Genomic DNA, 25,538 nt, shown 5'->3' on the forward strand with positions numbered 1-25,538 from the left:
ACTCTAACCACCATATTTTATTCGTGGGAATGCTAACTACCTCTTTGTTCACAGCACCTGAATGCTACACTCTCGCCAAGCGAAGACTGTGTTGCGTGCTGCGCCGCTTACGCCGTGGCAATAACCTGCTCCAGAGCTGCCTCTTTGGGGTAATGGGTAGCATTGCGGAGGCCCTGGTACTCGAGGGCGGTAAGATGCTCATAAACGGGTTTCGCTCCGTTGGCGAGCATCTCGTCAAGTGGGCCCACGCTGGCGTGTCGATCAGCCTTGTTGAAATACACGAGGCTCCAGCGTTCGGGGACCAGGTCCCCTTGCACATCCAACGGTCGGTTGACACGGTGAAGCCCCGCACGAATGCCCCCATTTGTCCAGCGCTGCAGCGTCTCGCCCACAATGACGACAACCTCCTGGTCCGATTCATAAGGCATGGGGATAAAAGTTCCTGGGTTGGCTCGGTCCTCATATTCCAGCCCCGGTGTCACGTCGGGAAACACCAGCGAGATGATACCAAAGTCGTTATGGGGCCAGATCCGGCTGACATCGCCACGATCGAGCACGGCCTTGTCGACCACTGGGAAGTGGTTAATGCGAATCGTACTCGCCTCGTTGGTGCAGCGCGATGTGAACAAGTCGCGGTTATACTGCATCTCTTCCGCAATCAGGGTCAGCAGAACAAGGGTAAGATCTCCGCAGGACATGAAGAACCGCTCCATGGTGTCTTGATAGCCAGGCAGGGCCTCGGCGGACGGCCACTTGTTCGGAAACAGCTTATCGTTGGGGTGCCCACAGTCAAAGCTCTCCTGGGGCGCAAAAAAAAAAAGTTCCGTTAGCCAATAGCCAGCCCTCATTCTTGTTTTGCTGTGCCGCCGGTTATTCTCACATACCTTGCTATCACTGAACTTGGGCTCCTTGATCGCCCCGGTGTTACTCTCCAAGTACCATGTCTTCTCCTCTCCCGGCGTGCACCATCCCCTCTGTTGGTTCTGGGTCCGGTCGTTCACGATGGCCAGCTTTTCCTTGAGCGGCAACTTGAAGAATTTTTTGATCTGCGGCGGCTGGCGTGAGCTCCTGCGGATACCAGGTACTGAACGCCCGGGGCACCGAACAAACCTGATCGAATGTCTCGGCCACAAGTGGAACCGGGACCGTGTGGTTGATAAGCTTGACGAAGCCGTATGTCTTCAACCCGTCCAGTAGCTTTGCCCTGAACACGGCGAGTTGCTGCTCGTCCCCCCCTGTAAGGGCGGCGGCGTCAATTACCGGGATGGTCATTATCGTTGGTGACAAGTCCGTGATATTTGTCAGCGTGTGAGAGGAATATTAGGACACAAGCTTGAGTGGCCCCTTGTCTATTGTTGTAGGAGTTGCTGCTTGAACCATTCTCGCTCACTTCGAGACCACCCCCATTTTTTAAGCGCGACCAGCGGTCCGTCTTCGGACGTCCCTCCGATCTCTTGGGGTGATGCTCACGTAAGATCGATACGTGAGTCAGCCGAGCCGAAATTGAGTATAATGCGATGTAGAATGACTCTCTAAGTCCTTTACTCATGTCATGCTATCAAGGTGATGCTTACCTCTACTCAAGAAATGGTGAGGGCAACGGATAGTCGAACCTCCATGAGCCCTGTGCGCCGGCCTATGCATGCTAGGTACCCACTGTTACATGTAGTATTTTCTGGCAATAAATGCCAACAGTGACACAATTATCATGGTGCAATGACGAAATTTCATCGCCGCCTGCAAGATGCTTGTCAATACAACCGTTACCTTTTTGATCCGGCCCGAGATTCTCAGCCTCGCAGCTGTCCTCGGCGTCATCTATTTCATGTTGCCTTGGGCAATCAACTACGTACAGCTGCGGCGACTCAAGACGCCAACTGTCGACGTCCCGGTGATAAACCTCCACAGGAAAGATTTCGACGGGGCTGCCGAGCACTACTTGTACCACTTCAAGGAGATTCTAGAACAGGGGTATGACAGGTTCAAGGGGTTATACAATAAAGGGGCTTTTCAAGTATGGGGAATCGACGGTTACATCGTCATCGTCTCGCCTGAGTACCTGGAAGAATTGAACGCATTGGGAACCGACACATTGGACTTCCACTCGGCCAGTCAGAAACGTATAATCGGCGACTACGAATGGCTCCGCATCGCAGATGAACTTGAGGCGCATACCATTCTTACCGACCTGACCAGGAACATTGGTGAGAAATTTTATCAACCAAAGCTTTTGTGTAGTATCCGTGTTAACCGCCGGTTCTCTAGGCAACCTCCTACCCAACATTCACAAGGAAATCGAGCATGCTCTTTCAACGGAGTGGCCAAGCTGTCCAAAATGGACTCCAGTCAAGGTCTGGCCGAGCATGTTTCGCACCATGGCCCTCGTCATCTCGTTGATGATAGTGGGCCCAGAGCTCAGCCGTGACGAGCACTGGCTTAATACCATGATCAGCTTCGTCGAGGATGTCTTTGTTGGGGGCTGGCAACTCAAGAAGTACTCGCTGTTTATGCGGCCCATTGTGGCGCGCGGTCTAGTCCCTGGAATCCGGCGCGTATGGCAGCACCAGGAAAACGCGCGCAGGCTTATCGTTCCCATGATCTCACGACGTCGTGCCGAGAAGGCTCGAGCCGAGACCGCCGGCGAGAAGTACGTGAAGCCGCAGGACATGGTGTACTGGCTGTCGGAGGGAGCGGCAAAAACACTCCCGCCGCGGAGCGACGCTAATGTGGCCGAGCTGTGCCTCATGATGAACTTCGCGGCGCTGCATGCCGCCACCGTCACACTGACCAACATTATGTTTGACCTGGCTGCCAGACCTGAGTATATTGCTCCTCTGAGAGATGAGTACTCGACAGCCAAGGCTAAATATGGCGGGTTCACGGAGAAACAGGCCATTCTGGTCAATAGCCTTAGCAGGCTTGACTCCTTCATGAAGGAGTCACAACGTATGAATCCAGGCACACTGACGACGTTCTCGCGGCTTGTGCGCAGGGACGTACAGCTGTCGTCGGGCCTCGTATTACCAGCTGGGACACATATTCTAGCGCCAGCAGCGATGATCTCACTCGACGGCAATGTCTACAAAGATCCCTTGCAGTTTCAGGGGTTTCGATTCCACGACCAACGCACTGCCGACGAGGATAGCATGTATGCGAAGCAATTCACGACCACATCCCCACAGCAGATGCACTTTGGCTATGGCCGCCAAGCCTGCCCTGGCCGCTTTTTTGCGAGCGCTGTCATCAAGTGCATCACGATGCATATTTTGGAGACGTTTGATCTCAAGCTCGTCGACCACGAGGCCGGCCGGCCGAAGAATGCCCTGAAAGGTGCAATGAACATGCCGAGCGAGACCGCTGAGATTATGATGGTTCGACGGGGAAGTGGGAAATAGAAGGGGCTTGGTACATAGGTAGCTTCAGAGCCCGGAATGATATCTCTCAATTGGCCCCTCGAAAGCACTCCCGGCCCCCTGATATTCGTGATTAATATGTACATGATCACGCTATTCTACCCTCTGGGGGCCCCTCTCTTGTCCGGCGAAGGCAAATAGTGGCTTTGCTTTCTAGTGTGACGAACCTACTTCAGGACCCTGTCCTGTTAGGGTTCAGCTTCGGTTGAAGGTAATCTCTCAAGGGTGCTTAGGTTCGGTGCAGCCAAAGGGTGCACAACAAAGACTTAACAGTAGGCTCCACGAGCTCGTAGCGAACTGTAGTTGTGATTGCTAACTGGAGAACTCCCAGAGCTCTCCAGAACAGCGCTCCGAACAGTTCAATTTTTTCAGTTCAGTAGTTCAATCCAATCAATCCAATCCAATCCAATCCGGCCATTTTGGGTCTCAGTGCAATCCAGATCCAGCTCCAGGATTGAATTGAGCTCGATTGAAACTACAGGGTTAGGGTTATAAGCGACAATACTTGCCGTTATCTGATAGTTAACTAACTAGTTAACGTTAACTAACTGGCGAACTTATTTATCGATAACTAACAGTCTCGTTGTTTCAAACAGGGTCAATCGCTGTTGGATTGAACTTGCCATCATCAACCGCCCTTCGACCAGGTCCAACCCTACCACCCAATGGCTACCTCAGACACGAGCTCTACTGCCACATCCCCGACGAATGCCGCTGTCGTCACCGGGCCTGTCGTCACCACCGAAAACAGCACCTTTTCGAGGCTTGGCCATGCGCTTTCCCTAGTTCAACAGATCGAGGCGCTTGGGGAGGACCGTCCAGCGTCAATCGTCCCCGAGCAATGGCCTGTTGTGACCTGCAAGAAGGACCTCAAGTACGTGCCTGAAAACTGGCTAGATAAGCGGCAAGACAGGCGCTCTTGGGTGTAGAAATACGGCTTTTGCGTTGCCCTTGTCGTCGATCCAACTGGTTAGTTTTATTTCTCACAACAGCGCCCTCAACGCTTATCGTTATAATAACCGATTATTTATACAGTCAAGATGAAGGCGACAAGCTTCCATTTCGTCTGCAAGCGATGTAGTGCAACGTTCAACGCTCAATCGACTTCGGCCGCACGAAGTCATCTCGAAGAACAACACCGTATTTTTGACGATAAACCTCACTCGAATTCGAACGACCCCCAAGCTACAACATCAAGAAAACGAGCTGCAACGAACCACAGTATTAGCGAGATGTTGAGCCGCAACAAGAACAAAAGGTTGACGGCCGTGGTTCCAAGAACCCAAGGGGAGCGCTTTCGTTACCTCCTTGTTTGTTGGATGGCTACGGCAAACATTCCGTTCGCCGCAATGGAAAACAAGTATTACCGTCAAATACTACAGCTCTTCAACGCTCCATTAACTGACGCCCTTCTTCCAAAAGGGGGGGATACAACAAGAAGCTGGCTCACAAGTATGTATCACGATCTTCTTGATTCCATCAAGGTTAAGCTCGAGGCTTCTCCACATCAGAAACACCTCTCTTTCGATCTGTGGACCTCCTCTCATGGCCTTGCGCTACTCGCAGTCGTTGTTCATTATTTTGAGAGCTCTGGCAATTATCAAACACACCTCCTGACTCTGTCACGGATTACGGGGACTCATGCTGGCGAGAACATTGCACCTGGTGTTCTAGACGTCATCAAGACGTTTGACCTACAGCGCTGCCTTGGATATTTCCAAACCGACAATGCAGATAACAACGATACGGCAATGACGAGGGTCCTTTTACACCCAATCCAACGCTTTCCCCTGCGCAAGCCATCGCCCTCAAATGCAAGGTCCGGGTCCGTTGTTTCGGGCACATATTGAACCTTGTTGCTAAGGCCTTCCTTCAAGCAACCAACAAGAAGCTCATCAAGTCCCTGGCACCGGAATCCCTGGCACACCACAACGCAGCGGAAGAGGGAAGGCTTCTTCAGGAATGGCGCAAGTCTGGCCCTATTGGAAAGCTCCACTTCCTGGTTCATCACATTCGCCGCAGTCCTCAACGCCGGGATCTGTTTTCGGATATCGCTAAGGGCAAGTTGACAGAGGAAGAACAGCAAGAATTCGGCGCTATTCTAATCGACAAGGACATTGCAAAGCTGCAGTTGCGTTCGGACAATGAGACTCGATGGCATTCAGTTTACCACATGATCGACCGGGCAATCATGTTACGTGATCCTCTGGATTATTTCGTCAACATCGTGACCAAGAAGGATCCAGATAATATCACGAGCGATGACCAGCTTACGCCTTCAGAGTGGGTGGTGCTCAAAGAGATCCGTTGCATCTTGGAACCGTTCAAAATCATTACAAAGAAGTTTGAGGGCCGGAAACCAAACTTTGCAGACGTCGTATCACATGCCTACACCCTGCACAGGAACCTCAACGAACTCTATCAACAGTATGCCAGAACAGCCAGTCAACATCACGATTTCCATGGGGGTCCCTGGGTTGGTATACGGCCACCGTCGCCGGCCCTGGGAAACTCTCTCAATCCCGGTCGGATGCAGTCGCTTTCGTCAGACCCAGACCCAGATATTGAACCCCCAGTCAACGTGTTGAGCCTTCCAAGTCAACGGCGATCTGGGCGAACTATCCGGCCTCCAGCTCACTTGGACGACTTTGAAGTTGACCTCCCAGCATTTGGATATCGGCCCTCTACCGCAGAGCCCCACCCAGCGCCATCGCCACGCCCTCAACAGCGTGTTGTTCAACTTGGGGAGGTAATTGACGATGAAGTTGATGATACTGGGTATGCCTTTATCCAAAAGAGTCTCAAACTTGCCATTGAGAAGCTGGAAAAGTATCTGGCGATCATGGACGCCACCCCAGCTTATTGGGCGGCAATGATACTACTTCCGAACTGTAAGATGCGGTGGATTGAGCGTTTTTTTACAGATGATCCGCTTAAGTCGTCCGACATTCAAGCCCGGTTCCGGGTTTTCTTTGACCACAATTATCCTCGACCGGCTCCGGATTCATCAAACGGGTCCCGGGACCGACCTTCACATCGCCCGGCGTTTGGGTATGACTTCTATGACCCTCCAGATCGCGTATCCGTTGATGAGGTTAGTGTCTACCTCAATGAGCCGGTTCTGCCACTAGAAGAGACCCCTTATCAATGGTGGTGGCGTAATCGTGACCGTTTCCCACGGCTTTCCAAGATGGCATTTGAGTTGTTATCTATTCCACCCTGTTCAACAGAATGCGAGAGGTGTTTTAGTGCATCGAAGTTGGCCCTGGGTCATCAGAGAAACCGCACGCACGAGGAAACCCTTTGTATGCTTCAGTGTATCAATAACTGGCTGCGGATTCTAGATAGCTAGAGCAGGAGGAACGCCAGGGAGTGGTGTGACTGTTGGAGACCTTTTGGGGGCTGAGCGGAACGGATCAGCTGCTTCCGGGGGGTAGGCCTTGGCAGATTGAACTAAACAGTTCAGTTCAATCTGAGGAACAGTTCAGTTCAATCGCACCTCAAAATCTTCAATCCAATCCAATCGGGGACCGAGGATTGGATTGATTGAACTGTTAAGAGCGCTGCTCCAGAACGAGTGACTATATACCTATCTAAGTCCTGTGTGCTCAGTGTGCTCAGTTGTACCCTCCAACTGAGCTCACTGAGCCTCTCATGTGGCTTCCCTGATTGGTTTGTTTAGCGATTGGCCTGTGGTTCCGCCCGTTGGCACATCCGTGACATCGAGGATCGCGTGTCAGCTGAAACTTTCTCCAATCCTGCAACAGCTTGAGCCCGGGTTCATGGACAAATGGATCACGAAGTTCGCCATAGCCGGTGCCATGGCACCCAGTGGCCAGAACAAGCCGGACTCCAAGGTAAAGATCTACTGGCCGAATCACGACTGTGTGAACGAGAGGCAAATCATTCCTGACCGTAGGTCGTCCCGTTCTATTGTTCGATAGCATTCCCTTCACTTTGGCTTAAGTAAGTCCCCGCTGCTGGGACTTCTCGGCATTTTCGGGGCATGGCTTCTCGTGTAGAAGGCGATTAGTCACCGGGCGATCACGCCTCGCATGTCGCTCGTAGGTGCCGCATCTTCCTTTGTTGAGCCCCTAAATGTGTAAATCCGACCCCAATCAGCCGTACCGGGGTCAAAACCACTTTTTCTTTTCCATATCCTGAATGAGCCACGCCGGCAAACGTAATCCCGCACTATTAATTCTTTTAGTGGTTAAGAAAACACTAACTTCCGCCTTGGGTCCACTTGTAGTGTCAAGTCGTAGAGTTGCCCGGAATTAGAGGGAGTGGAGGCAACATGACGGAGACACGTGGGAGGCTCAAGATCCTGCTTATCATCTTTACCCAGAGTGCCAACTGTGTCCCTTGGCTTCGGAACTCCAATCTGCCGAATTGCTGAGCGTGAAGCCTCTGTATCCGGAAGCTGGCGAGGGCGGCCGGACGGGTAAGTTACTCCCGCCGGAAGAGTGGGCAGCCGAATGTCTAGCTCCAAGATGAAAGCCGTTTTAGGGAATGAGCGACAAGGCTAAGCTATTCAGTTTCAGGAAATGACTGTTTTCCGAACACAACCTGATACCAATAACCAAGCAAACCTCCTCTCCACACTCTTGGTGATTCGATTGCCTGAGTGGGATCGGGCACTTCGTACACGTCGACGGTCTTTGCCCCGGGGCGAAATTCCAAGTATTCGTACCTAACATCCAATTGTGGCCGAATCTTGGAAATCGTGTTTGCTTCATTGGTTGCGTAGCCGATCGCCGGAGGAATGGGGCATGCCCATCCACATCGCCGAGATGTCATCCCAAATGTTGGGTCAGGAGACACCTCTAGCAATGTTCCGAGAGGAGGCTGGTAGTGGCGAAAAGAACGCAAGTCCGATTCTTGTCTGTCAATGGAAGTACCTCGTAAAGTTTTGATGGATTTGTGTCTGCCTGCCTCTTTTCAGCATCATACGTAGGTAGGTACCTATATAGCTCATGCTCTGCCCTCCTAGCCACAACATACCTGCATCCTTTATTGTACCTTTTGGATTTGTGCAATACCAAACACTATCGTTCACCACACGCTCATCCACCCACGATGCACTTTGCCAGCGTTGCCTTGGCGTTTTTCGCCATCGTTCCCAACGTTGCTGCGCAACGGCCTTCAGACATATCGATTTGCGACTATTACACCACCGCGCTGCTCAAAAATAACACAGCTGACAACCAATACAATCTCTTGGTCGCGTTGGTCAACACGGTAGTCATCGGAAACTGTAAGTTTTCGCTTACGGCTCAACTTCAAGCTTGTCGTTATTGCCATCTAACCATTTGTCCGTGTCTCTCGTAGATACCCAGCCGAACGTTGACATAACTGTACCCGGAATCCTCGCCGAAGGGATTTACAATGGCACAAGCGTCAACCTGTTACCGTATTTCGACGGAACGCTCAACAGCACCAACCGCGGTGGCAGTTCTGGGGAGTCGGTCAACTTTCTTGATGGCGGAGGTGCCACCCCATTGAAACAGAACAAGGCTGCCGATGACGCGGACTCTAAGCAATAGTGCGGCCTCATCTCGAACTATTTTACACTTCTCTGTCGAAAGAAATAATCTACTAATATGATGGTTATTGTGCAGTAAGCTTCTTACCCACCTGTACCAGTTTTTTGGCACCCTTCTCGGTTGCTCCATGCAGGGGATGTCCGTCTTTCCCACTTACCAGGGCAACCCATCCATGTTCAAAGTTCACAAGTTTATGAACCTGAAGCCGGCTGAGCTCGGCTATTTTGTCCAGCAGGTTGCCCTGGCTGGCGCTTCTTTCGGTGTCGCCAAGGATGATCTTGAGGGCGTCGGTATGGCCTTGGAACAGCTGTTTGGTCTTCGCTGTGCCCCGCCGATGGAGGTCGTGAAGAGTCAAGGCGCCCAGCTGCAAGCAATTTGCATCGACCAAAGCTGCCCACTCGCGCAAGAAGCCGTCTGCAGCAAGTACGACGCCCCAGATAACGTCACTCCGGCCGGCACCTCAACGTCGGCCACGCCTGCGAGCTCTGCTACAAGCGCGGTAGCCACGGGAGGTGTGGCCGCCACAGAACTTGGCATGGGGGCCGTTGTCGTTGGTTTTGTGGCACTGCTGTTGTGATGTGGTGAGACTTCAAACAAAACAGGTTCTAATCACATACATCCACAAGCATGACCAGGACCGAGCTTGGCTGCTAAGTGATTATAAGTACTTATACTAGTTAGATAGCTGCTGAATTTCTCAATAACAATCAAGCACATTTTCATTCCAGTTATGGTGATGTCTGAGTCGTAGTATGTTGCATGTTGGCTTTTCTTCGGAGGTTATGAGTTTGTCCTCGGCTGGGCCGCTTATTGGCCTCAGCCCTGCTTTGGGATGGGCCTCTTACAGGCCTCGGTCGTCTCATTTGATCCTATTGTCTATTTTCGTTCTGACATATGGAAGCACAAGCTCAAAACAGGGGCTGAGCTGCGCCACCAACAATGGCTGCGTGAGAAACCGCGCCTGTTGGGGGCTGGCCGTCAAACAACGAAACGACGCCTCATTGACGCCAAAAACACTGTTTTGTAAAGGATAAAGTATTCTCGCATCCGCCGGTCTCCCCCGCCTTTCCCCATCCCTCGCGCCCTCGACCGACTCATCGCCCTAGGCACTTACACAATGGGCAGCTCCCAGTCGTCTCCAGCACCAGCTCTCGCTGAGCGTGGCCCCCATGGCTTACCAATGCGTTTCGTTGTCCGCGGTGCCGGGCGCGGTTTCAAGCTCTGCGGCGAAGACGCCAAAGTCCCCATCCATTACATCCAGAAACAACACGCACTTTTGTCCAAGCACGAACACCTCATTTTACATACCTCGGGCCACAAGAAGGACAAGTCCCCTCCTCTTATCTCCATCAAAAAAGGCGTCCTCGGTACCGCGCCCGTCGGCGGCAAAAACAGCAAATTCCACGTTCCCAACTTTGAGAGTTACAACATTGAGCTACACAATAGCAACCAGAACAACGTCATCGAGATGAAGTACGAAGGCCGTAAGGGCTTGGCTAAAGACAAATACGCCTTTACCCTGTTCTGCAACGGGCGCAGAGAAACCTTCCGCTGGTACGAGGCTGATAGACTGAATTGCCCTGAGGTGAGGGAGATCCATAAGCGCCAAAAGCCCATTGTGAAGACGGGTATGCCTAAGGATACAAAGAAGAAGAGAATTGGGACCATGATTACGGGTAGCTATCTGATTAGGGTCACTGAGGGCGCTCCACAGTGTCCGGGTAATCCCAACGCTGTGCTTGGTTGGGACGAGAAAGGGAGAGAAATTGTTGCTAGCTATGCCAAGGGTGGCAGTGGGTTTATTGGCGGGACCAAGATGTTCTTCCAGTTTTGGGGCAGTGCGGCTAAGGGGCAATTCGGGGAGGACTTCACCCGCATTGCGGCCGTTACTGGGACGGCTTTGTGGAGGGAGCAGATTGCTGAGCAGCAGGCTGCGCAACGACGGAGCCAAAACCTAAATCGGTAGACGAAGGACTGGTGTATTGTTTGTCAAGAGTAATCATAGTGTCATTTGGAGCAATAGAATAGTTTTTCTCAGCCAAGCGAGCTGTGAAAGGTTTCAGGTGTTGGTTGACTGCCCAACCGCAACTGCTGATAATATTGAACGGTCCAACTTGTCAACTGTGCTAGCTATATCCACAATAATGGAACAGGGTTGAGTGTTATTTGTTGAGGCAAATATTTGATAAGTCGGCCTTGCGTCATGCACTGTTTTCATGGCCAAATACTCTCTCTTCATGAGCAGCACCTACTAGGCATTCTAGCATCCTCGGCATCAACGCCCCTGTACTCAAAATACATCCTGAACTCGGTATCGTTAATGAGGTCATCGGCTAGGTGTTTCTCATAGGCCATCGAAAACTCGGGGCCCTCGTCCGAGCCTGGGTTGTTATCCCGGGTTGGATAGATGATGATCACACCCTCAGTTACGCGATCGAGTAGGTGACGGTACGTTAAAGGGGTGGCGAAGCCGAAGTCGGCCGAGACAATGTTGGCGTCGCGGTGGTCCGTCTGCAGGATGGACATAGGTGGGTGCGAATCGATGCGTATGTTGAGGCTTGTCTTGTCACGCACCATGGCCACCATGTCGAGCGTCTTGTCCAGATTTTCCTGCGTAACGCTGCTGGTCATACGTCGGATGTATAAGGCGAGTGTCGACAGCGGCGCGTGAAGAATCTCGTCGATAGTAAGTTGCTGGACAGGTGCCGTCGATGACAGGGCCGCAAACATGACGTTGTGCTGGATGCGGGGGTGCACCTTAGGGCTATGCATGCGACGACGCATGTCGACTGCCTCAGCCCAGAAGATGTGAGACGAGGGGTTCGGTTTGAAGACAGGGGTGCGCAGCCGTGTCAGCGTACGCCATATGAAGGCCGAGAAAGCGTCATACGTTGAAATCCACGAGCCGTCGGTGGGTGATGCCAGTGTCTTGAGTTGGGCGGCCTTGCTCTTGGGCAGGTGAAAGAGCAGCAATTGGGCGACCTTGTGGCCGGGGTGGCGTTCAGCTTGAGGTGGGCCATCCACTTTAACCTCGTCGGCCATCTCCTTCTTGGTAAGGCGTGAAAGATCCAGGCAGGCCAGGTCCCATGTGGGAAAAGCCGTGTTTGTGAGGGCAGCTCTGCAGTTCTCGGCTAGTTGATGCGTAAAGCCGGACCATCCCATTACGTCGTTGGCGTAATGGTGATGGTGCATATTGAGGACGAGGCCGCCGCGCACAAAGTTGGCTTGGAAAGCGGAGACCACTGGGTGGTTATCTGGGTGAGCTTCGGGCTTTTCCCCGTATGTCATGGGCGGTACGCTCCAAGTCTCCAGATTCCCCAGAGTCACGGCGCTGTAGTTTGCCCTCTCAATATCGTCAATGGACGGATACTTGGTGCTCTCTTCGGGCGCGTCCAGCCATTGTACCACGAAGCGCACCGTGCTGTTTTTTTTCCTCACAAATGAATGGCCACCCTCGGGATCCTTCTCGATGGTACCGACGTAGTGACGGGCTTGGCTGAGAGTTCGCTCAAGACCTGCTTTCAAGACCGCCGCAGCCTTCCCCTTGTCCAGATCGTGGAGCCGAAAAAATACCGCATAGTTATTGTAAGTGCAAGCCGTCAGGTAATCGAGGGTTGTGACTTTGAACCGCTCCTCCTCCGGGTCGTTTTCCCAGGCAAAGGGGTGCAGGTGGTAGACGTCTTGGCGGGGCATAACTGTGGGAAATGTTGGTGGTGTTGCTCACTTGTTGCTCTGGCTGGGAGAGAGGAAGTGCTGCAGTTGCAAGTTGGGAACATGATCTTTGGAGTCTGCGAAACAGTTAAAGGCGGGCTGCCAACAAGTTGAAAACCCCGGGGCCGCCCCCTCCGCTACGACGCTGACGCCCCACAAGACGCTGCAGATCGGTCTCCTCGTTCCCACCACTCTTCGTGAATTTTGATTGGCTAGGGAACCTAACAGTTGGTGCGAGAGCTGCTCCAGGAGACTACGAAAAGAGAGGTCCTGGGGTGAGGTCCCTACCTTATCAATACCATCAAGAACCGGATCCAGCCTTGGGACTCCTCGGCAACGATTGGTTGCCCAGCTGTTATTCTTGCCTGATGGGGAAAGTGGGGCGCCTTATTTGTGACTGGTAGCAGGCTCGGCTAGGCCAACAAGATAGCTTCGACCGAGGCAAGGTAGTGTCGACGGAACCAGCCTTCGACAATTTCACGCGGTCCTCAACGCCGACGGGAACGTTTTTCCAGGGGCAATGGAAGCCCTTGGGGCAAAGAACGACGTCAACATTGCGAAGATTGCCTGGCTCAGCAGCAAGGACACAGGCAAGGCTTACGGCTCGATGGTCTTCTACGTGACGAAGGGTAGCGAAGCAAGGCGACTTCTAGACGGGCGTTACTTCCATCTCGCCGGAGAATCCGCTTACACGACCGTTTTTGCGCCCCGGGAAGGCCCAACCCAGTGCTACAGATGCCAGGAAATCGGCCATAAGGCCTTCGCCTGCAAAAAGCCGCAAAGATGCGGAAGGTGTGCGGAACAGGGTCACCACCACAAGACGTGTCAATCCGTGGTCCTGAAGTGCGTGTTATGCAGAGGGCCACACGAGTCATTCAGCAAGAACTGTCGGGTACGCTGGTTGAACAATGGTGCCCAAGACGCTTAAGATCCTTCAGCTCAACGTCCACAAACGGAGAGAAGTGCAGCAGAGTCTGCTAAACGAGGAGGGACTCAAGGACTTCGCAATGCTGGCCATCTCCAAACCATATGCCAGGCTGATCGAAGGCTCGGTGACGACGGTCCCAATGAGTCACTACAACTGGACGAAGCTGATACCAACGACAAGACGAGAGGCGACGTGGCCAAGTCGGAGCATGTTATGGGTACGAAGCGATATAGAGGTTGAGCAAATTCCAGTGCCGTCGGCAGACCTCACCACAGCACGCATCCGGCTCCCAGATCGGGCAGTGCTGATGGTGTCAGTGTATGTGGAGGGTGGTAATGACGAAGCACTGGAAGATGCAATGAGGGAGATTGACCTAATGATTAAGAGGTTTCGAAACGGAACAGGGACGAGAACGGATATTATGTCAGAACAAGCCCAGAGCGGCTTGCGCCTAGGACCTGGGTCACGTGACCCGGGGGCCAACCAAATTACTGGTCGCCAGAAAATTAGACCAGTTCAACAAGTTGAACAAGAACAACGAACAACAAGCACTGCAATTGACAGCCATCAACACCCTCTACTCCGTTCCTTTTGACCCAAGCCTTCAGTGATCTGCTCAATGTCTTGAAATACCGCTGGTTCCAACAATTAAGAGTCTCATTCGCCTCGCAATCCCCGAGCAAGCCAGCCCTCAATCTACGGTCCAGCAGCCATGGCGCCGATCACTGAAGACAAGACCGTCACCCAGATCCTGACTGGTCCCAGCACCTGGGTCAGTTGGCATCGCGAGTTCACAAACACAATGGACGCCCTCAAGCTCCTCGAATACTTCCAGGGCACCAAAGAACTCCTGACCGAGCCACGATCATCGGTCAATCCGCTGCGAATCATGGAACGGGCGCAAGAACGGCGCAAGAAGATCGCAGAAGAGAAGGGAGTGGCCATCCTTGCGCTCACAGATGAGGAACTCGAAGGCGCCACCGAAGCGACGCTCGATATCTCGACAGCGACCACTCCTCCCGACAGCGAAACAGAGGGAGAACAAGCCTCCGGGGCACCCACTGCCGCACAGAAGAGGACCGCAGGGAAGGCAGTGGACGACTATTTCCAGACCTACGGCCTGTTCATTCTTCAATCCATTCAGAACCTTCACGACAACCGCCGTAAGGACTGGACAGCCCAGTCCACCAAACTCGACAAAGCTCGAACCTTTCTCAACACCACTGTCGCGATCACCCTCCGCAACGCACACTTTTCAACCGGCGGGAGTCTCCGGGACTGGTACAAGAACCTAAAAGCCGTCGCGGAGGCTCGCCACGAAACAATCAGCGCCCTGCGTGGCAGGATGAGCGACCACTACACTGCCCTAAAAGGGAAGGCCATCACCCAGGCCGACTTTGGTCAGTGGCTGACTCAGTGGGAGACCCTGATGGGCGAGGCAACCATGTACAAGCTCCCTGAGGTCTCCAATGAAGGATCCTGGTTCGAAGACTACGCTCGAGCCGTGGGACCGATCGTGCCACTATATGCAGCACTGGTACGGTCCAACCGCCTCACCAACCCGAACCTGGGTTACAGAGAGATCGCCACCGAGGCGCGGCAAACAACTATCCCCCTGCTGCCCTCGACGACAGGCGCACGCATTCAGAAGGGCGCATTTCCGTCATTCAACCCCAGTGATTCAAATGAGTCTGGGAAAGCTAGCAAGGCCTCCCACAAGCGCAAGAACAGCACTCTTCCTACCGAAAAGGCCAAATGCCGCCTCTGTCACGGAAGACATCACATGGAGCGCTGTGCCTACATCATGCCACACCTGGCACCTGAAGGCTTCCAAATACGGGACCACGTCAGAGAACGTGTGGACCAGAACATAGCCTCAGACTCCTCATTGAAGGCCGAGGTCGAGCGCATTCAGAACAAGCGAACCAAAAACTCTAAGCAACAACCAGATGCTCCGGCGCAAGGCCATTGACTGCCGGCCGAGCAGCTGTGGAGAGTCATTGGCATATGCTCAGCGATTCTCGCGGCTATCCAAGTCAGCTTCCAGGCAGGGGTACTATACCCCCTCGTCAATTCGGCGATACTGGACTCAGGATCAACTATCCACATCTTCAATAGCTTCCACCGGTTCAAAAAGCCACCCTCACCAGCAGGTCCAAATGACTGTGTCTGGGCCGGGGAACATCCCGTGAAAATAGAGGGCTATGGCACCGTGGACATCAAAATCAGCAGCCTGCAGGGGCCTAAAATACTGACGCTTACAGGCGTGGCATATTGCCCGACCTTTGCGTGCAATATCATCTCCCTGAAGGGACTCAATAGGCGTGGCATCTGGTGGGACAACCGCCGCAACAGCCTCCAACGGAATGACGGCTCAACGCTGTGCTTCCTTAGCATTCACTACGATCAATTCGTGGTTGAACACCTTCCTGAACAGGTCCCTGCCGCAGCAATGGCAGCACGCAAGCGGAAGATTAATTCCTGGACCTCACGAGCTGACAGCAGTGCAGACGCGATGACCTGGCACCTCCGCCTAGGCCACCCAGGACCCAGGGTATTAGAACACCTGGTCAATCACTCCCTGGGCGCACGCATCAAAGGCATTACCACCGTCCAATGCGACGGGTGTGGGCAAGGCAAGGCTAAACGCCAGATTAGTCGTGCAACAAGGACTACAGAGATGGAACCTGGAGACCGGTTGGCACTGGATTTCCACGAGTTCTCCCCTCCCAACAAAGGATTACGATACTTGCTACTGATCACTGACCGTGCCTCAGGTATGTGTTGGGACTACTACCTTGCAAGACGTGAGGCGAGGCAAGTCCTTGCGGCCCTGAAGCACCTGTTCCAGCTACTAGAAACGCAGTTCAATATCAAGCCCAAGATCGTGGAATGCGACAACGAATTCGCGAACGCCACGATCCTTGTGGACTTCTGCAACCTCAAGGGCACAAAAATTGAGCCCTCTGCGCCCGACACTCCTGCGCAAAACGGTGGCGGAGAGCGTGCCGGCGGAGTGATCAAGGAAAAGGCCAGAGCCATGCGCATCGGCGCCAACCTCCCTGAAGAGCTGTGGAATGAGACCACAAAGGCCGCAGTCTACCTGTATAACAGGTCACCCAAGTATATCCTCGATTGGAAGTCACCGTACGAGCGGTTCCACGAAGGTCTGGCAGGCAAGGACAACGACAGCCCGACCAGAATACAACGACCGAATCAGAGCCACCTCAAGGTCTATGGGTGCAAGGCATTCGCGCTGACGCGTGGCTCTCTCAAAGGCACTGAAAGGACCAGGAAGCTGGCTCCCCGTGCATGGATCGGATACCTCGTTGGCTACGATTCCTCGAACATCTTCCGTATCTGGAATCCTGTCACTAATCAGGTCGTTCGCACACGCGATGTTGTCTTCAACGAGGAGCAGGTGTTCTCAGGATCAATTGACATGATCAAGAACGACCTTGCACAAGTCGACCTCGAACAACTGAAAGAATGGCTCAACGCCAACACGACCGAGGACAAGAGCATCGCAGAGGAGGAAGAAGAGGAAGATAGCGAGGCACAAAGCACAGGCGCCACTGTGGTATCAACAACCGCAGCCTTCGAAGATGAGGGGGTGACAGAGGTGATCGACGAAGAGGAGGAAGAAATACTGGACAGTATCACCGTCAAAGGCGACCATACATCCACCTTCGAAGACTTCTACCCGACACCACCACAAACGCCGCCCCCAGGCGACCTGCTTGCCGCAGCTTTCCACGGCATGAGAATCTCCAAGTACACTAGCCCACCAGTACGACGTCGCCGTAGAGTTGAGCCGTGGCACGCAGTTTTCCACGCAGGCACACAATCGTCGCCCACAGTAGTGGAGAGCACCCAGGCCACCAGGGCCGAGGTCGCCCGAAGGCAACGAAAGCCACCACGCCAGAGCGCGGGCTCCGCAACCATCACCATAGCTGAGATCAACGTGGCCAGGGCACAGCCAGGCAGTATCAACAACCTCCATCAATCTCAGCTTCCGGCCCCACCAAAACGGCATCATGACCTCGTCGAGCCGCACTTCCCAGTCATCAACCCACGAAAAGGGAAGCCACGACACCAGCGGCACCCACTGGCCGACCTATTCCTCCAGGCCGAACGAGACCACCTGCAAAGCCATGAGAAAACAGGGTCCTGGGAGGAAGTGTCGCGCCACAGCGACCAAATACAGGGCAATCAAATCCTCGATTGCATGTGGGTTTACACCTACAAATTCAACACTCGCGGCTTCCTGGCCAAATGCAAGGCGAGGTTAGTTGTCCGTGGGGACCAACAGAGGGTCAATCATGCCGAGGAGAACTACGCGGCCACTCTCGCAGTGCGGTCCTTCCGGGCAGTCCTGGCCCTAGCCGCCCGCTTCGACTTGGAACTCAAGCAATTCGATGCAGTCAACGCTTTCGTCAATGCCAAAATAGACGAGGATGTCTATATGGAGATGCCCACAGGCTACCGGAGGCCAAGCAGGGTCCTCAAGCTCAAGAAGGCACTTTATGGGCTCAGGAAGTCTCCCCTCCTCTGGCAAGAGGAATTGACAGCTACGTTGACCAAACTCGGCTTCAAGGCTCTACCCCACGAGCCCTGTTTGATGATACGGAAAGGATGCCTCATCTTCTTCTACGTGGACGACATCGTCGTCGCGTATCGCAAAAACGACAGCCATATCGCCAACGCAGCGATCAGTGGGCTAAAGGCCAAATACGAGCTCACTGGTGGCGAGGACCTTCGCTGGTTCCTAGGCATTGAAATTCACCGCGACCGCGCGAGACGCTATATCTGGCTGTCCCAGACGGCTTACATCGACAAGATCGCCGAGTTGGCGCAGTCTGACGACCTCCCCCGCACACCAATGGGCCTGCGAGAGCTTCAGCCATACGAAGGGATCGCGACGAGGCAATCAACCCGCCTGTACCAGCGAAAGGTCGGTTCCATCCTTTATACCGCGGTCATCACCCGCCCCGATGTGGCCTTCGCAGTCGCCCGGTTGGCCAGGTTCAATCAAAACCCTGGACCAGAACATCACCGCGCGGCGGACCAGGTCCTGCGATACCTGCATGTAACAAGGTCTCTGGCTCTGAGGCTAGGCGGCGGCGACTACCTCCGAGTGGCCAGCGATGCCTCTTTTGCCGACAACTCCATCGACCGAAAAAGCTCACAGGGCTACGCAATTACCTTGTTCGGAGGTCTCATCGCCTGGCGCGCCAGCAAGCAAGACACAGTAACCACCTCAACCACCGAGGCAGAACTCCTCGCCCTGGCGCAAGCGGCCAAAGAAGGACTGTTTATCCAACGACTGATCGCTGAAATGGCGATCAAACTCGACGACGACGTCCTGGTTCTCGAATGCGACAATTACCATAACAGACCATCTCCCTTGTGACGAAAGAAATCGCCGTCCTCCAAACGAAGCTCCGGCACGTGGACATCCACAACCACTGGCTCCGACAAGAATATCAACGCGGGAAGATCCACGTAAAATACGTGCCTTCCAAGAAAATGGTGGCCGACGGCCTGACCAAGGCGCTCAACGCAGACAACCACCAGGAGTTCGTCAGGATGCTGAATTTGGAGGACATCCAGTTACTCACTTGACGAAAACCCAAGCAGGGCCGCCAAGCACGGAGTAACGGGCCAAGGATAGAAAGAAAACACCGAGAAATGAAGATCACGGGAGGACATTCAGCCTCATGATTACCCAGTTAGGACAGGAGGCACGGGGCGCCTCCTGAGGGGGTGTGTCAGAACAAGCCCAGAGCGGCTTGCGCCTAGGACCTGGGTCACGTGACCCGGGGGCCAACCAAATTACTGGTCGCCAGAAAATTAGACCAGTTCAACAAGTTGAACAAGAACAACGAACAACAAGCACTGCAATTGACAGCCATCAACACCCTCTACTCCGTTCCTTTTGACCCAAGCCTTCAGTGATCTGCTCAATGTCTTGAAATACCGCTGGTTCCAACATATTATACTGGCGGGCGATTTCAACCGCCCACGACCAGCTTTGGGGAGGGGACGATGTCTCACCACGGAGACAAGGCGAGGGAGACCGCATCATCAACCTCATGGACGAACACTCCCTCTGCAGCCTCCTCCCAAGAGGCACGAAGACGTGGCAGTCAGGCGACATTGAGAGCACAATCGACCTGGTACTGGCCTCTGCAGAACTAGCAGACCAACTACTCAGATGCACGATTCACCCCTGCGACCATGGCTCAGACCACAGAGCAATCGAGACAGCTTTTGACACCACGGTGGAGGACCGTCCCAGTGAGACGAGGTTCCTCTTCAAGAACGCGCCCTGGGCGGAAATTAGGACTAGGGTGGCAGCAAACCTCGAACGCATCCCCTGGGACGGCAATGTCCAGCAGCAGACGGACAGGCTCATGGCAGCGGTAACCGAGGCGGTCTACGGCCTGACACCTAAAGCCAAGCCCTCACCATACGCCAAGCGGTGGTGGACAACAGACCTGACACGGCTTCGCCAGACATACACGTTTTGGAGAAACCAGGCGAGATCTCGACGTAGGATTGGGCAAACAGCACCAGAGCTCGAACAACGAGCCAGGATGGCAGCCAAAGAGTACCACGACGCCATCCGCAGACAGAAGAGTTCGCATTGGAACGACTTCCTGGCCGATGACGCTAACATCTGGCAAGCAACGAAGTATCTGCAAACCGGCAGCGGCACGATGGGCGATAAGATACCCCCGCTCGTCCGACCCGATGGCTCCATCACGGAGGGTAAAGCAGAACAAGCGCAGGAGTTACTCACCGCCGTCTTCCCACCTTTGCCAGCGAGAATCGAAGACGAGGGCCAACGACCTCAACGGGCGCCGGTACACATGCCAGACCTAACAATGGAGGAGATAGAACAAAAGGTCCTGTCCGCTAAGCCATGGAAGGCGCCCGGGGAAGACGGTCTACCGGCAATGGTATGGAGACAGCTCTGGCCAGTGGTCAAAGACAGGGTGCTCCATTTATTCCGGACGTCGCTTCGAGACGGCGACATCCCCAGCCAGTGGAGGAATGCCAAGATCATCCCATTGAAGAAGCCAGGGAAGAGCGAATACACTCTAGCCAAGTCCTGGAGACCCATCTCGCTGCTCTCCACGCTGGGTAAGATACTGGAGGCAGTCATTGCGGAGCGTTTATCCCATGCTGTGGAGACCTGCGGCCTTCTACCCGCCAACCACTTCGGAGCCAGGAAGAGACGCTCGACCGAACAGGCTCTCCTTCTGCTTCAGGAACACATCTACAAAGCATGGAGAGCTAGGAAGGTGCTCAGTTTGATCAGCTTCGATGTCAAGGGCGCATACAATGGGGTCTTCAAAGACAGGCTTCTCCAGAGGCTCAAGGCAAGAGGGATACCTGAACCCCTGGTCAAGTGGATCGACGCCTTCTGCTCCAAGCGCACAGCGACCATTGCCGTAAACGGGTTCACATCTGGACGGCAAGAGCTGCCCCAAGCGGGTCTTCCGCAAGGATCGCCGCTGTCTCCAGTGTTGTTCCTCTTCTTCAACGCCGACCTAGTGCAGCACAAGATCGACGCGAACGGAGGCGCAATAGTAGGAGGGGAGGGGGCGGGTGGGTATAGGGTTAGGGCGTTGAGGAAGGGAGGGGGGGTGGTGAAGGAAGACGTGTCCCCTGGGGGTGAAGAGGAAGCTTGGCCCCCGGGGGTGAAGACCAAGCTTGGCCCCCGGGGGTGAAGGAAGACGTGTCCCCTGGGGGTGAAGACGAAGCTTGGCCCCCGGGGGTGAAGAGGAAGCTTGGGGTGAAGACGAAGCTTGGCCCCTGGGGGTGAAGACCTGTCCTCTGGGGAGTGAGGGCGCAGGCTTGTCCCCTGGGGGTGAAAACGAAGCTTGGGGTGAAGACGAAGGCTGCCCCCAGGGGCGAAGGAAGACGTGTCCCCTGGGGGTGAAGACTGAAGGCTGGCCCCCGGGGTGAAGGAAGACGTGTCCCCTGGGGGTGAAGACGAAGCTTGGCCCCCGGGGGTGAAGGAAGACGTGTCCCCTGGGGGTAAAGACCAAGCTTGGCCCCCAGGGGTGAAGAGGAAGCTTGGCCCCTGGGGGTGAAGGAAGGCTGGCCCCCGGGGGTGAAGACCAAGCTTGGCCCCTGGGGGTGAAGACGAAGGCTGGCCCCCGGGGGTGAAGACCAAGCTTGGCCCCTGGGGGTGAAGAGGAAGGCTGGCCCCCAGGGGTGAAGACGAAGCTTGGCCCCTGGGGGTGAAGACCTGTCCTCTGGGGAGTGAGGGCGCAAGCTTGTCTCCCGGAATCCGGAAGGCTCTTGCAGCGAGCTGCATCAATGCATAATGCATATGCATTACCTGTAGGTTATTCTGAGCTTTGGAACGTCATGAGTTAATCGCGTATAAATTGCCTGTTGTCCTAAAGAACACATCTTGGAAGCATCGTCTGGTAGGGTCAAAGGCTGTGCCATCGGATGCACATCTAGCCTATCTAGCCTCCCGCGGTCACGCAGAGATACCAAACCCAGAGCATACAATGTTAGGCAATATGTGGCGCCAAAAATTATCGACCAGTACAGGTCATCGCTCGATGTGTCAACGTGAGTGCGAACTGCTGCGGCGTATGGCACTGGAAAGAGGTAAGAGGGAAAAGGGAAGAAAGCCGACGCGAGGTGGTGGGGTTTATTGGAGAGATTGGAGAGATAGGTATTTGTTTTTGACAAACAACGGGCGGGCCTGCGCGCGACATCAGCCCCACGTGGGACAGAGAATTGACAGGGTTGCCGCTTCGGGGCGAGGAAGCCCCGAGGAGCCGCAGGTGGGACGGAGCGCCCGACAAGACGACCGATCGTCCATGGCCCATCCATCCGTGTCCGAGTTGGCAGTCAGCCTAGCTATAGGCGTGGGCGAGGTGAGGCGAGATACGCCGGAGTTGGAACTGGGAGCACTGGGTCCGTTGTGGTCGGGTTTCGTGATGCTGTGGTTATGGTTATGAGAATGGCAAGAATGGGTTCTTGTTTACACTGCCCGGGCGCGGCTGGTCGTGGCGTCGTACGCGGTCCGTTTGATAGGATTTGCGACATCAGTAGCGGGGGTATTGTGTGGACGGATTCCGCCTCGCTCACGGACGGCCCATATGCGGCGGCCCGAGGGGCAGCGCGGGTAACCGCCCCGAGCCAATCGTCTGGACGAGGGTCAGCACCGGCAAGAACGGGATCGTCCCTGATAGGCAAGTGATGGGCAAGCGTGCCGGATTTTGACTATACAATTTTGTGCAGTGGCCCGGAGGGCTGCGCGGGAAGCGCCCCGGACCCATCATTAGCACAGGGCTTACGGCCAACCGGAGACGCTATTCGATGCTGGCTCGACGGGTTGCTCACATTGCTGTGACCCTTTGGCTCCGCCAAAATCTCGTGCCGTTGTATCTGACCCTCAACCCGGCGAACCCAGCGTCTGTATGCAGAGAGATTCGCCACGTCTGTCACACGTACCAAGATCTGAAGGCAGAAAGGCGGAGGGGGGGGGCAGGGTTCTGCATCTACTTCTACCTACGGCGACCCCAAAGTAAATAGAATAGGAAGCTATTCTATCAATGTAGATTCTATTTCGGTAGATTGCCAAGGCTTGGGCGGGTAAGGATTAACAGGACCCACGTCGTTTAACATACTTCTTCTACCTAGCCACGAGTGGCGTGTCCGTCGTGGCGTGGCCATGCAGCCAGCAGCTGAGAATGTTCTCTCACACTGAGCTGCCATAGGAGGGACGAGCACGTCAAAGGCCATCTTTGCATTACTTTGCAAGGTGCCTGTAGATGTTCTCGGGGTTCGAGGCAAGGAGGGTATACGTGTTTCTCGGTGGTCTCTTCGCACAGGAGCAGGCCTTGCAAAGCCAACGGATGATCTTGGGTTGTCTTCTTTCCTGCGAACTTTGAATCTGTATTCCCAGAACCAACCCCTTGTGATGCCCATCCGGTCTCGCTCAAGGGGGGGTCAATGGGATCGGAGAGCAGCGACTCGGAGAGGCTGGATGACCGCAGGCTGTCCCGGGTCATGCTCGTGTTCGGTGGAGTGGGCTCAAGTGAGTCGAGAAAGAACTGGATGCGATCTCGCTTGTCTGTTGAGAGAAGGAATAAGGAAGAAGACATATTGATGGGGGCAAAGGGAATTTTATATTGTAGATCTTGGCTGACGCCGAAAGGCTCGTAAGAATGCGGTCAAACGCGTCTTCACGAAGCCCTGTCAACGTCCATGAGCGGTAGGATTCTTGGAGATTGCTGTTACTGGAGACCGCTGTAGTACAAGTTGAAGCCCAGCATTAGCGGCTCGAAAACCGGCAGGAGGCGTACCATTAAGTCTCATCGTATCAGGACTGCGATTCAGTAGCTATTATCGTGGAAAAGTATCTCGCTCGACTCGCCTGAATTTTGCAAACTGAATGAAGGCAAACCGATGCCGGTGACACGATTCGTTGCGGAGCAATAAATTGCAATGGTCTTGTTAGGATCCCAGGACCTCGACTTCAAAATTGTTAGTGACGGAGTTGCTTTGTAACGGAAGTTTGCTGTGCATCGATTACCCCGCCTATCGCGGGGTAAACCTCCTGTCAGTCCTTCCAAGCAACCATTATCTGTAAACTGATCTTTTGGCAAGAACTCTTCAACAAGTCGGGATACAGTGAAGCTGATAGTATCATTAAATTCAGCAAAATTCATGTTAGCAGGATGTATAATATCATCTCCTCCGGGACGCGTCGAGTGATTCAGGGCAATTTAGACCAGAAGACGGACAAGTTTATATCAAGATTTTAATCATTGTAGACCGTTACATACATCATCTAGACAACCCACTACCAAAAGTGGTCCGATCGAATTGAAACATACATCAATCATCTTAATCTCATCTAGAGACTATTTCCCCCACGTGGAATCATCTCAGGTGCTTAAGTCACCGTGCTCTAGCGAGGCGTCAAAAATCGGCTTGTTTTGCCTGCGAACACGCGCCACCAGCTGAGCGGCAGACACGCGCAGGACACGCGCAGGACACGGCCACGAGGCAGAAAAGATACTCAGCGCGAGTCTTTACGCTTGATACACTAACGATGACTTGACCTAGATGTAGAGCGCTTCTAGCCAAGATCTCGGTGTGGCGCTACGGTCCTACCTGAGAGGCTGATGTAGAGGCCAGAACGTCCGACAGAAGACCTTCTAGAGCCGCGGGCTCGAATCACGGTTGGATCTTATTTTGCATTCTCTTGCATACTCCTTGATCACAAGGTGTTAATGGTTTGGGCGTTGTTTGTTGGATGTTCCAATGCTCAGCAAAGCTGTTGCTAAAGCATACACGGAGCGTTTAACCGGTTCGCTGTCAACTTGTTGACTTCCTCGGAACTATGAGCTATCTGCTACTTTCCCATCAATAACAGAACATCAACCATCCAATGATGGCCCTCTTTTCTCTGGAACTTCCATCATGGGTTGCCAGAGCCAAAGCATGCGGGCAGGGCACATGTGACTAGTCACGTGAGCTGGCTCGGCCGGCGTGGCGCAAAGAAAGCAGGCGGAAAAGCCGGAATCTGTACCGCTCAGGGCGGTGGTGGCTGGGGCGTGCTTCAGGCTGGCTCGAAAGGGTATGTGCTGAAATATTAGTAATCACTTGGCAATCTACCCACTTTGAATCTACCTTAGATGAGGGTCTGGTAGAATGGATAGAAGCTTGGCAGCCAGCCGACTACTAGTAGATTCCGAATCTATTTTGGTAGATAGATGCAGACCCCTGAAGGTGGGGGGGGACGGGCTATCACTCTTCCGGGACTCAACGCGAGGCGATTTGTGCATCGAGCCGGAAAAAGAAAGGGCACGCGGTTCTCAAGCTGGAAGGATCGGGAGGCGGGACCAGACGGGGCTCCGAGCAAACCCACAGACACGAGGCGTGAACCCATAAATA

The 25,538-nt window shown here is 54.0% G+C and overlaps 8 protein-coding genes across 8 annotated transcripts; 6 read left to right on the forward strand and 2 right to left on the reverse strand.

Annotated features, from left to right (window-relative positions):
• Positions 1–107: 107 nt before the first annotated feature.
• On the reverse strand, positions 108–1,272 carry CHGG_10716 (uncharacterized protein; the record flags this gene model as incomplete). The annotated part of the gene is made up of 3 exons (XM_001228642.1): positions 108–800; positions 885–974; positions 1,111–1,272. 3 exons carry the CDS (start codon positions 1,270–1,272, stop codon positions 108–110), a joined length of 945 nt encoding a protein of 314 aa, XP_001228643.1.
• A 472-nt stretch (positions 1,273–1,744) lies between these two features.
• CHGG_10717 (uncharacterized protein) lies at positions 1,745–3,395 on the forward strand (the record flags this gene model as incomplete). The annotated part of the gene is made up of 2 exons (XM_001228643.1): positions 1,745–2,204; positions 2,266–3,395. 2 exons carry the CDS (start codon positions 1,745–1,747, stop codon positions 3,393–3,395), a joined length of 1,590 nt encoding a protein of 529 aa, XP_001228644.1.
• A 683-nt stretch (positions 3,396–4,078) lies between these two features.
• On the forward strand, positions 4,079–7,694 carry CHGG_10718 (uncharacterized protein; the record flags this gene model as incomplete). Its single annotated transcript, XM_001228644.1, has 7 exons — positions 4,079–4,287; positions 4,636–5,078; positions 5,213–6,211; positions 6,338–6,507; positions 6,758–6,846; positions 7,096–7,328; positions 7,666–7,694. The coding sequence occupies 7 exons, from the start codon at positions 4,079–4,081 to the stop codon at positions 7,692–7,694; spliced, it is 2,172 nt and encodes a 723-aa protein (XP_001228645.1).
• Positions 7,695–8,492: 798 nt separating this feature from the next.
• CHGG_10719 (uncharacterized protein) lies at positions 8,493–10,925 on the forward strand (the record flags this gene model as incomplete). Its single annotated transcript, XM_001228645.1, has 5 exons — positions 8,493–8,670; positions 8,745–8,958; positions 9,035–9,471; positions 9,877–9,982; positions 10,085–10,925. 5 exons carry the CDS (start codon positions 8,493–8,495, stop codon positions 10,923–10,925), a joined length of 1,776 nt encoding a protein of 591 aa, XP_001228646.1.
• A 269-nt stretch (positions 10,926–11,194) lies between these two features.
• On the reverse strand, positions 11,195–12,735 carry CHGG_10720 (uncharacterized protein; the record flags this gene model as incomplete). The annotated part of the gene is made up of 2 exons (XM_001228646.1): positions 11,195–12,474; positions 12,684–12,735. The coding sequence occupies 2 exons, from the start codon at positions 12,733–12,735 to the stop codon at positions 11,195–11,197; spliced, it is 1,332 nt and encodes a 443-aa protein (XP_001228647.1).
• Positions 12,736–13,578: 843 nt separating this feature from the next.
• On the forward strand, positions 13,579–15,570 carry CHGG_10721 (uncharacterized protein; the record flags this gene model as incomplete). The annotated part of the gene is made up of 2 exons (XM_001228647.1): positions 13,579–13,815; positions 14,254–15,570. 2 exons carry the CDS (start codon positions 13,579–13,581, stop codon positions 15,568–15,570), a joined length of 1,554 nt encoding a protein of 517 aa, XP_001228648.1.
• Positions 15,571–16,113: 543 nt separating this feature from the next.
• On the forward strand, positions 16,114–19,223 carry CHGG_10722 (uncharacterized protein; the record flags this gene model as incomplete). The annotated part of the gene is made up of 2 exons (XM_001228648.1): positions 16,114–18,849; positions 18,996–19,223. The coding sequence occupies 2 exons, from the start codon at positions 16,114–16,116 to the stop codon at positions 19,221–19,223; spliced, it is 2,964 nt and encodes a 987-aa protein (XP_001228649.1).
• Positions 19,224–19,693: 470 nt separating this feature from the next.
• Positions 19,694–21,337, forward strand: CHGG_10723 (uncharacterized protein; the record flags this gene model as incomplete). Its single annotated transcript, XM_001228649.1, has 1 exon — positions 19,694–21,337. One exon carries the CDS (start codon positions 19,694–19,696, stop codon positions 21,335–21,337), a length of 1,644 nt encoding a protein of 547 aa, XP_001228650.1.
• Between the last annotated feature and the right edge of the window lie 4,201 nt (positions 21,338–25,538).

The sequence above is a fragment of the Chaetomium globosum genome, genomic scaffold, assembly GCF_000143365.1.
Source record: "Chaetomium globosum CBS 148.51 scaffold_7 genomic scaffold, whole genome shotgun sequence".
Lineage (NCBI taxonomy): Eukaryota > Fungi > Ascomycota > Sordariomycetes > Sordariales > Chaetomiaceae > Chaetomium > Chaetomium globosum.